The sequence below is a fragment of the Oncorhynchus mykiss genome, chromosome 16 (genome assembly GCF_057628025.1).
Source record: "Oncorhynchus mykiss isolate SJ-2025 chromosome 16, ASM5762802v1, whole genome shotgun sequence".
NCBI classification, from domain to species: domain Eukaryota; kingdom Metazoa; phylum Chordata; class Actinopteri; order Salmoniformes; family Salmonidae; genus Oncorhynchus; species Oncorhynchus mykiss.
In genome coordinates, this window is record NC_143037.1 from 10,123,334 (window position 1) to 10,135,000 (window position 11,667).

Here is an 11,667-nt window from a genome sequence, read left to right on the forward strand (position 1 = left end):
TCATCAGACTAAATGTATATTACCCTCTGTTTCCCCCATGTCTGTGTGTGGAATTGTTCTTTGTGTAGGGTGTAACGCTACAGGCTGGCTTGCGCTAGGTTTGTTTCAAACCTAGGTTTGTTTGTTTTGTTTATCCGGTTCATGTTACCGTGGTTGTGCTTTGTGCTGTCTCGCCTGTGCCTTTGGGCCAGGGTGTATTTTAAAGTTATCCAGTTATCACCCATCTCTGCTCTCCTGTGCCTGACTTCCCGGCAATCAGTCACTTACCCCGTTACAGGAATGGATGTATAGATATTGTCCCCATCATACCAAATGTGGTGGATTAATGAAAGGATTACGATACAGATACTCTAGTGGACTATCGCTTTTAATTGCAACAGATGTAGCTGACACACGTTTAGTAAACTGACAGCACCCATTAACCACCCAGCAATCACATCAGCAAATCTCTTAATCAGGAAACTACATTTTCTTTGCGTGTGTGTGTGTGTGTGTGTGTGTGTGTGTGTGTGTGTGTGTGTGTGTGTGTGTGTGTGTGTGTGTGTGTATGTGTGTGTGTGTGTGTGTGTGTGTGTGTGTGTGTGTGTGTGTGTGTGTGTGCACCCATGCACCTCAGCATACAACTACATTTTGTTTGTGTGTTTCTTTGTTTGTGTACTGTGTAACCCACACACACCCATCAATACACCTCAGTAAATCCATTAACAAGGGATGTACGTACATCATAACAGAAGTGTACAGGATGATACGTTCACAGGGATATGAGGGGACACCTTTAGCTGTATCGAGCTCAGGCTGTAAACCATAAGATAAAGGATTGCATTCTGGACTCTAGCATCCGTGTGGCTTGTATTGTGGGCGGAGGGAAGGCAGCTGGGATATATAGCAGGTTGTGTTACTGAGAATAGGACTGGACTCTCTCTCTCTGTCCATAGTCTGTTTACCTGACAGACCTCTTCACGCCTCTCCTGAGCAGGTAGAATAAGCACACCTGATGACAGGTACAGGAGAAACACCTGGAGAAAAACAGTCGAAGGTTTATTCACAAGCTGGGAAATTATTGAGAAAAGGCTGGATATAATTGAATATGTGAAATTAACTGCTGATTCCTGTTTGTGTAAAGCTTTGACAGCTGTGTGTTCATGGGTTGTCCGTTTGGTTTCTGTTATATTGAAAGGAGGGGTCCTCGCTGCCTATTAGTGCTCAGCCTCTCCTGATTGGATGAAAACTATTTAACATCATATAGATAGCTTGGGGCTCAACTCAGTCGAAGCTGTGTGTTTGTTTGCTCTCAGGAAAAAGACAGGAATGAGAGGAGCACGGTGAAAAGTACCACCACCACAAAGACCCAGGATTCGTACTCTACAGGAATGGTGGGAGCCAACTACAGTTTGTTTCTTAACACCTGTACAAAATCTATTCCAATTGAAGTATGTTATTAGATATAGAATTCAGAGCCGTATATTTAAAAGGAGCCTCTGGTCTAATAAACTACTCCTTCCTGATAATTCCCTTTTCCAGGATGTGAGAACATTGGAGATTCCGGCTGAGCTATCGGCCAGACTACGCAGCGCAGCAGGTGAGTGAGAGCAGTGCTGGGATTGGAGAAGATGGGTTGAGGAGGGCTGGGATTGGAGAAGATGGGTTGAGGAGGGCTGGGATTGGAGAAGATGGGTTGAGGAGGGCTGGGATTGGAGAAGATGGGTTGAGCAGTGCTGGGATTGGAGAAGATGGGTTGAGGAGGGCTGGGATTGGAGAAGATGGGTTGAGGAGGGCTGGGATTGGAGAAGATGGGTTGAGGAGGGCTGGGATTGGCTAAAACATTTATGTAGAACATAACGCTTTTATCTGACTTCTTGTGCTCTGCAAACTGAACAAGTAAATGACAGGTTGTTGTTGGACTGGACCCAAGGCTGCCATTGTCTTTTCTCTGTGTGTGATTCTAGTTCTGTGTCTCTCCACCAGGGCGGCAGCACGTATCAGGGGTGACAGAGGTGGCGCCTCCACAGGTGAAAGCACAAAACACCCTAATCCTGCCCCTCGATATCGACAGCTACCCCTTCTCACGATACGCCAACGCCACACTGAAGGATGGCTGGTGTCAGCCACAGGGCTACTCCCTCCAGCGACCTCTGACCTCTCTGGAGCCTGAAGACGCTCAAACCGCTCTGGAGATCCACAAACTGGTCAGTACTGGACACACATGCACACACACACACTGATATAGGGACAAGAACACAGATGCTTACAGTATGGTGCTGGTGTTATCTTAACTTCATCTCACCTCCCTCTATATCCACGTCATTACCTCCTCAGATACTGCGTTTTGCAGGGGACAGTGATCTGAGTGCCTGGCAGGAGCAGATGTTGGGGAACTACATTGTGGAGCAGGGCCAGACTAGACCCCCCCTGAGGGATGAGATCCTAGCCCAGCTGGCCCACACCACCTGGGGCAGGGAGTCAGAGGAGGTGGCGCTGCGGGGCTGGTTGTTACTGGCCTACTGCCTTAGTACATTCACCCCCTCCCCAGCCCTGGACAAACCTCTGCTCAAGTAAGCAGCGCAGTGAGAAGAATCATTTGTAAAGATGTCTTTTTTGGAATGATTAAACATGTGCTTTGTGTAGTACTAGAAGAAAGGCATTAAAATGTAATCTCTTTGTCATCCATTATGTTCTTGGTTCTTTGGTTTTGTGTTACATGTGCAGGTATGTAAGTCTGTGTTTCTCTGTCTCGCCTGTGAACAGGTATGTAAGTCTGTGTTTCTCTGTCTCGCCTGTGAACAGGTATGTAAGTCTGTGTTTCTCTGTCTCGCCTGTGAACAGGTATGTAAGTCTGTGTTTCTCTGTCTCGCCTGTGAACAGGTATGTAAGTCTGTGTTTCTCTGTCTCCCCTGTGAACAGGTATGTAAGTCTGTGTTTCTCTGTCTCCCCTGTGAACAGGTATGTAAGTCTGTGTTTCTCTGTCTCGCCTGTGAACAGGTATGTAAGTCTGTGTTTCTCTGTCTCGCCTGTGAACAGGTATGTAAGTCTGTGTTTCTCTGTCTCCCCTGTGAACAGGTATGTAAGTCTGTGTTTCTCTGTCTCCCCTGTGAACAGGTATGTAAGTCTGTGTTTCTCTGTCTCGCCTGTGAACAGGTATGTAAGTCTGTGTTTCTATGTCTCCCCTGTGAACAGGTATGTAAGTCTGTGTTTCTCTGTCTCCCCTGTGAACAGGTATGTAAGTCTGTGTTTCTCTGTCTCCCCTGTGAACAGGTATGTAAGTCTGTGTTTCTCTGTCTCGCCTGTGAACAGGTATGTAAGTCTGTGTTTCTCTGTCTCCCCTGTGAACAGGTATGTAAGTCTGTGTTTCTCTGTCTCGCCTGTGAACAGGTATGTATCTGATAATGGTCCAGGTGAATATCGTTCTCTGTGCCAGCACAAACTCCTCACCTCCCTCAAGTTACCCTCCCCTGCCTCCCGCCTCCACCCCCCCTCCCAGCTGGAGTGGACAACCAATCAGAGGAGAGGAAATATGGTGATGGACATACATACCTACAACGGTGAGTGAGAGGGGTTATAACAGTACAGTTGTGGCCAAAAGTTTTGAGAATTACACACGTATTAATTTCCACAAAGTCTGCTGCTTCAATGTCTTTAGATATTTCTGTCAGATGTTACTATGGAATACTGAAGTATAATTACAAGTATTTCATAAGTGTCAAAGGCTTTTATTGACAATTACATGACGTTGATGCAAAGAGTCAATATTTGTAGTGTTGACCCTTCTTTTTCCAGACCTCTGCAATCCGCCCTGGCATGCTGTCAATTAACTTCTGGGCCACATCCTGACTGATGGCAGCCCATTCTTGCATAATCAATGCTCTGAGTTTGTCAGAATTTGTGGGTTTTTGTTTGTCCACCTGCCTCTTGAGAATTGACCACAAGTTCTCAATGGGATTAAGGTCTGGGGAGTTTCCTGGCCATGGACCCAAAATATCGATGTTTTGTTCCCCGAGCCACTCAGTCATCACTTTTGCCTTATGGCAAGGTGCTCCATCATGCTGGAAAAAGGCATTGTTCGTCACCAAACTGTTCCTGGATGGTTGGGAGAAGTTGCTCTCGAAGGATGTGTTGGTACCATTCTTTATTTATGGAACTTCAAGGAGAGTGGTTCAATTGTTGTGGAGAAGGCTTCAGGGTGCCCAAGAAAGCTCTGTACTGGTGGTGCCCCGATCCCGCAGCTGAATCAACTTTAGGAGACGGTCCTGGTGCTTGCTGGACTGTCTTGGGCACCCTGAAGCCTTCTTCACAACAATTGAACCACTCTCCTTGAAGTTCTTGATGATCCGATAAATGGTTGATTTAGGTGGAATCTTACTGGCAGCAATATCCTTGCTTGTGAAGCCCTTTTTGTGCAAAGCAATGATGACAGCACGTTTCCTTGCAGTTACCTATGATTGACAGAGGAAGAACAATGATTCCAAGCACCACCCGCCTTTTGAAGCTTCCAGTCTGTTATTCAAACTCAAACAACAAAGCTGGACCTTGTCCTCGTCAACACTCACACCTGTGTTAACGAGAGAATCACTGACATGATGTCAGCTGGTCCTTTTGTAGCAGTGCCGAAATGCAGTGGAAGAGGGACTTTGCAATTAATGAAGAGGGACTTTGCAATTAATTGCAATTCATCTGATCACTCTTCATAACATTCTGGAGTATTTGCAAATTGCCATCATTCAAAACTGAGGCAGCAGACTTTGTGAAAATGTATATTTGTGTCATTCTCAAAACTTTTGGCCACGACTGTATATGTAATGTCTATAGAATATCTGTCGCTTTTTCTGTCTTGTGTTGTGGTTCCATTTGCTCAGTGGGATTCTGGTGGTACACTTGGCTGGAGTGTTGATGATTCCAGCACCAGGGTAGTATGCTTCACTCCCTCTCTCTTTCCATCTCTTCCAGAGGAGAAGATGACAGCTGAGGTAGAGTCCTGGACCACAGGGGAGCAGCTGGCCTCGTGGCTGCTCCACTTCAGAGGGTTACCTGAGGCTCCACGGGGCTGGTCTGTGTCTCTGCTAGCTGATGAGGGCTGGTCTGATCTGGCTGGATGTGACTTTGTCTTGGACCTGTTGGCTGGAGCAGAGACTGATGCTACTCTGGAGACCGCACACACAGACCCTGACTACCTGTTCAACAATGAGGAAGACGGGTGAGACTGGGAGAACACAGGACCTTGACTATTTGTTCAACAACGAGGGAGACTGGTGAGATTGGGAGAACACAGGACCTCAACTTCACTCACTCTCTCTCTCTCTCTCTCTCTCTCTCTCTCTCTTTCTCTCTCTCTCTCTCTCTCTCCCTCTCTCTCTCTCTCTCTCTCTCTCTCTCTCTCGCTCTCTCTCTCTCTCTCCCTCTCCCTCTCCCTCTCTCTCTCTCTCTCTCTCTCTCTCTCTCTTTCTCTCTCTTTCTCTCTCTTTCTCTCTCTCTTTCTCTCTCTCTCTCTCTCTCTCTCTCTCTCTCTCTCTCCCTCTCTCTTTCTCTCTCTCTCTCTCTCTCTCTCTCTCTCTCTCTCTCTCTCTCTCTCTCTCTCTCTCTGTCTCTCCATTAGGATGATTACAACAGATCTAGATGGCTTCATCCCCCCGGCCCCCTCCATTCCGGCCCCTTGTCTCCCCCAGCAGGGCCGTAGAGACTACCAGCAGTCAGAGGGTTTTGGTCAGATGGACTGCTATCTGGATGACCTCTTTGACCCAGTGATGGACCAGGGACCAGGGGTCAGTATACTCTTTTCACTTATATATAATAGGAGGTGTTTACCTGTGTTTACCTGTGATTACCTGTGATTACCTGTGTTTACCTGTGATTACCTGTGATTACCTGTGTTTACCTGTGTTTACCTGTGATTACCTGTGTTTGCCTGTGATGACCTGTGTTTACCTGTGATTACCTGTGATTGCCCGTGTTTGCCTTTGTTTACCTGTGATTACCTGTGATTACCTGTGATTAACTGTGATTACCTCTGTTTACCTGTGTTTACCTGTGATTACCTGTGTTTGCCTCTGTTTACCTGTGTTTACCTCTGTTTACCTCTGTTTACCTGTGATTACCTCTGTTTCCCTGTGATTACATGTGATCACCTGTGATTACCTGTGCTTACCTCTGTTTACCTGTGATTACCTGTGTTTGCCTCAGTTTACCTGTGTTTACCTGTGATTACGTGTGATTACCTGTGTTTGCCTCTGTTTACCTGTGTTTACCTCTGTTTACCTCTGTTTTACCTCTGTTTACCTGTGATTACCTCTGTTTCCCTGTGATTACATGTGATCTGTTACGGTGCGTGAATGAGGACCCAAAAGCGAATCAACTTAAACAGAGCTTCTTTAATTACCAAACATAGGTAGGCTCAGATGGACCGGCAGATTCCAACAGGACAGGACAAGGTTACAGCAAACATGACGACAGTCTGGTTCAGGCATGAATGACACAAACAAACAAGAATCCGACAAGGACAGGAGCAGAAACAGAGAGAGATATAGGGACCTAATCAGAGGGAAAAAGGGAACAGGTGGGGAACGGGGTGAATGGGTAGTTAGAGGAGACAAGGGACAGCTGGGGGAAAGCGGGGGAGAAAAGGTAACCTAACACGACCAGCAGAGGGAGACAGGGTGAAGGGAAAGGACAGAGACAAGACAACATGACAGTACATGACAGTACCCCCCCACTCACCGAGCGCCTCCTGGCGCACTCGAGGAGGAAACCTGGCGGCAACGGAGGAAATCATCAATCAGCGCACGGTCCAGCACGTCCCGAGAGGGAACCCAACTCCTCTCCTCAGGACCGTACCCCTCCCAGTCAACTAGGTACTGATGACCACGGCCCCGAGGACGCATGTCCAAGATTTTACGGACCCTGTAGATAGGTGCGCCCTCGACAAGGATGGGGGGGGGGGGGGGAAGACGAGCGGGGGCGCGAAGAACGGGCTTAACACAGGAGACATGGAAGACCGGGTGGACGCGACGAAGATATCGCGGAAGAAGAAGTCGCACTGCGACAGGATTACTGACCTGAGAGATACGGAATGGACCAATGAACCGCGGGGTCAACTTGCGAGAAGCCGTCTTAAGGGGAAGGTTCTGAGTGGAGAGCCAAACTCTCTGACCGCGACAATATCTAGGGCTCTTAGTTCTACGCTTATTAGCAGCTCTCACAGTCTGCGCCCTATAACGGCAAAGTGCAGACCTGACCCTCTTCCAGGTGCGCTCGCAACGTTGGACAAAAGCCTGAGCGGAGGGGACGCTGGACTCGGCGAACTGAGATGAGAACAACGGAGGCTGGTACCCGAGGCTACTCTGAAAAGGAGATAGCCCGGTCGCAGACGAAGGAAGCGAGTTGTGGGCGTATTCTGCCCAGGGGAGCTGTTCTGACCAAGACGCAGGGTTGCGAAAAGAAAGACTGCGTAAGATGCGACCAATAGTCTGATTGGCCCGTTCTGCTTGACCGTTAGACTGGGGGTGAAAGCCGGAAGAGAGACTGACGGAAGCCCCAATCAAACGGCAAAACTCCCTCCAAAATTGAGACGTGAATTGCGGACCTCTGTCCGAAACGACGTCTGACGGAAGGCCATGAATTCTGAAAACATTCTCGATGATGATTTGTGCCGTCTCTTTAGCAGAAGGAAGCTTAGCAAGGGGAATGAAATGAGCCGCCTTAGAGAACCTATCGACAATCGTAAGAATAACAGTCTTCCCCGCTGACGAAGGCAGTCCGGTGACAAAATCTAAGGCGATGTGAGACCACGGTCGAGAGGGAATAGGAAGCGGCCTGAGACGGCCGGCAGGAGGAGAGTTACCGGACTTAGTCTGCGCGCAGACCGAACAAGCAGCCACGAAACGACGCGTGTCATGCTCCCGGGTGGGCCACCAGAAACGCTGGCGAATGGAAGCAAGCGTACCCCGAACGCCAGGGTGGCCGGCTAACTTGGCAGAGTGAGCCCACTGAAGAACGGCCAGACGAGTAGGAACGGGAACGAAAAGAAGGTTCCTAGGACAAGCGCGCGGCGACGGAGTTTGAGTGAGTGCTTGCTTTACCTGCCTCTCAATTCCCCAGACAGTCAACCCGACAACACGCCCCTCAGGGAGAATCCCCTCGGGGTCAGTGGAGGCTACTGAAGAACTGAAGAGACGAGACAAAGCATCAGGCTTGGTGTTCTTAGAGCCCGGACGATAAGAAATCACGAACTCGAAACGAGCGAAAAACAGCGCCCAACGCGCCTGACGCGCATTAAGTCGTTTGGCAGAACGGATGTACTCAAGGTTCCTATGGTCAGTCCAAACGACAAAAGGAACGGTCGCCCCCTCCAACCACTGTCGCCATTCGCCTAGGGCTAACCGGATGGCGAGCAGTTCGCGGTTACCCACATCATAGTTACGTTCCGACGGCGACAGGCGATGAGAAAAATACGCGCATGGGTGGACCTTGTCGTCAGAGAGGGAGCGCTGAGAAAGGATGGCTCCCACTCCCACCTCTGACGCGTCAACCTCGACAACGAACTGTCTAGAGACGTCAGGTGTAACAAGGATAGGAGCGGATGTAAAACGATTCTTGAGGAGATCAAAAGCTCCCTGGGCGGAAACGGACCACTTAAAGCACGTCTTGACAGAAGTAAGGGCTGTGAGAGGAGCTGCCACCTGACCGAAATTACGGATGAAACGACGATAGAAGTTCGCGAAGCCGAGAAAGCGCTGCAGCTCGACGCGTGACTTAGGGACGGGCCAATCAATGACAGCTTGGACCTTAGCGGGATCCATCTTAATGCCTTCAGCGGAAATAACAGAACCGAGAAATGTGACGGAGGAGGCATGAAAAGTGCACTTCTCAGCCTTCACAAAAAGACAATTCTCTAAAAGGCGCTGGAGGACACGTCGAACGTGCTGAACATGAATCTGGAGTGACGGTGAAAAAATCAGGATATCGTCAAGGTAAACGAAAACAAAGATGTTCAGCATGTCTCTCAGGACATCATTGACTAATGCCTGAAAGACAGCTGGAGCGTTAGCGAGGCCGAAAGGAAGAACCCGGTATTCAAAGTGCCCTAACGGAGTGTTAAACGCCGTCTTCCACTCGTCCCCCTCCCTGATGCGCACGAGATGGTAAGCGTTACGAAGGTCCAACTTAGTGAAAAACCTGGCTCCCTGCAGGATCTCGAAGGCTGAAGACATAAGAGGAAGCGGATAACGATTCTTCACTGTTATGTCATTCAGCCCTCGATAATCTATGCAGGGGCGCAGAGACCCGTCCTTCTTCTTGACAAAAAAAAACCCCGCTCCGGCGGGAGAGGAGGAGGGGACTATGGTACCGGCGTCAAGAGCTACAGACAAATAATCTTCGAGAGCCTTACGTTCGGGAGCCGACAGAGAGTATAGTCTACCCCGGGGGGGGGTGGTTCCCGGAAGGAGATCAATACTACAATCATACGACCGGTGTGGAGGAAGAGAGGTGGCCCTGGACCGACTGAACACCGTGCGCAGATCGTGATATTCCTCCGGCACCCCTGTCAAATCACCAGGCTCCTCCTGTGAAGAAGAGACAGAGGAAACAGGAGGGATAGCAGACATTAAACATTTCACATGACAAGAGACGTTCCAGGAGAGGATAGAATTACTAGACCAATTAATGGAAGGATTATGACAAACTAGCCAGGGATGGCCCAAAACAACAGGTGTAAAAGGTGAACGAAAAATTAAAAAAGAAATGGTTTCACTATGATTACCAGAAACAGTGAGGGTTAAAGGTAGCGTCTCACGCTGAATCCTGGGGAGAGGACTACCATCCAGGGCGAACAAGGCCGTGGGCTCCTTTAACTGTCTGAGAGGAATGTCATGTTCCCGAGCCCAGGTCTCGTCCATAAAACAGCCCTCCGCCCCAGAGTCTATTAAGGCACTGCAGGAAGCTGACGAACCGGTCCAGCGTAGATGGACCGACAAGGTAGTGCAGGATCTTGAAGGAGAGACAGGAGTAGTAGCGCTCACCAGTAGCCCTCCGCTTACTGACGAGCTCTGGTCTTTTACTGGACATGAAGTGACAAAATGACCAGCGGAACCGCAATAGAGACAGAGGCGGTTGGTGATTCTCCGTTCCCTCTCCTCAGTCGAGATGCGGATACCTCCCAGCTGCATGGACTCAGCACCCGAGCCGGCAGAGGAAGATGGTAGTGATGCGGAGAGGGAGGCGACGGAGAGCGCGAGCTCCTTTCCACGAGCTCGGTGACGAAGATCAACCCGTCGCTCAATGCGAATAGCGAGTTCAATCAAGGAATCCACGCTGGAAGGAACCTCCCGGGAGAGAATCTCATCCTTTACCTCTGCGCGGAAACCCTCCAGAAGACGAGCGAGCAAGGCCGGCTCGTTCCAGCCACTGGAGACAGCAAGAGTGCGAAACTCAATAGAGTAGTCTGTTATGGATCGATTGCCTTGACATAGGGAAGACAGGGCCCTGGAAGCCTCCTCCCCAAAAACAGATCGATCAAAAACCCGTATCATCTCCTCCTTAAAGTCTTGATACTGGTTAGTACACTCAGCCCTTGCCTCCCAGATTGCCGTGCCCCACTCACGAGCCCGTCCAATAAGGAGAGATATGACGTAGGCGACACGAGCAGTGCTCCTGGAGTAAGTGTTGGGCTGGAGAGAAAACACAATATCACACTGGGTGAGGAACGAGCGGCATTCAGTGGGCTCCCCAGAGTAACACGGCGGGTTATTGATTCTGGGCTCCGGAGATTCGAAAGCCCTGGAAGTGGCCGGTGGATCGAGGCGGAGATGGTGAACCTGTTCTGTGAGGTTGGAGACTTGGGTGGCCAGGGTCTCAACGGCATGTCGAGCAGCAGACAATTCCTGCTTGTGTCTGCCTAGCATCGCTCCCTGGATCTCGACGGCTGAGTGGAGAGGATCCGAAGTCGCTGGGTCCATTCTTGGTCGGATTCTTCTGTTACGGTGCGTGAATGAGGACCCAAAAGCGAATCAACTTAAACAGAGCTTCTTTAATTACCAAACATAGGTAGGCTCAGATGGACCGGCAGATTCCAACAGGACAGGACAAGGTTACAGCAAACATGACGACAGTCTGGTTCAGGCATGAATGACACAAACAAACAAGAATCCGACAAGGACAGGAGCAGAAACAGAGAGAGATATAGGGACCTAATCAGAGGGAAAAAGGGAACAGGTGGGGAACGGGGTGAATGGGTAGTTAGAGGAGACAAGGGACAGCTGGGGGAAAGCGGGGGAGAAAAGGTAACCTAACACGACCAGCAGAGGGAGACAGGGTGAAGGGAAAGGACAGAGACAAGACAACATGACAGTACATGACATGATCACCTGTGTTTACCTGTGTTTACCTGTGATTACATGTGATTACCTGTTACTGGTTGGATTGGGTCTTCTGTTCCTTCGTCTTGGACGGTATTACTGTGGTTATATTACTGTGTTATATCACTGTGTTATATTACTGTGTTTATATTACTGTGATATATCACTGTGTTTATATTACTGTGTTATATTACTGTGTTTATATTACTGTGTTATATTACTGTGATATATTACTGTGTTTATATTACTGTGTTATATTACTGTGTTATATTACTGCATGTGATTCACATTCTACTGTCGTGTGTTACTCCGTGGTGTGTGTGTG

At 49.1% G+C, this 11,667-nt stretch overlaps 1 protein-coding gene across 1 annotated transcript in view; it reads left to right on the forward strand.

Annotated features, from left to right (window-relative positions):
• The first annotated feature begins 912 nt into the window (after positions 1-912).
• myo15b (myosin XVB) overlaps positions 913-11,667 on the forward strand; it is a 38,321-nt gene continuing 27,566 nt past the window's right edge. Inside the window, exons 1-8 of the mRNA XM_090201862.1 lie at positions 913-976; positions 1,296-1,373; positions 1,522-1,579; positions 1,966-2,186; positions 2,317-2,552; positions 3,370-3,539; positions 4,942-5,188; positions 5,588-5,753. Coding sequence (XP_090057988.1) covers positions 1,371-1,373; positions 1,522-1,579; positions 1,966-2,186; positions 2,317-2,552; positions 3,370-3,539; positions 4,942-5,188; positions 5,588-5,753 — 1,101 coding nt within the window. The 5' untranslated portion in view covers positions 913-976; positions 1,296-1,370. The remainder of the gene's footprint in view (positions 977-1,295; positions 1,374-1,521; positions 1,580-1,965; positions 2,187-2,316; positions 2,553-3,369; positions 3,540-4,941; positions 5,189-5,587; positions 5,754-11,667) is intronic.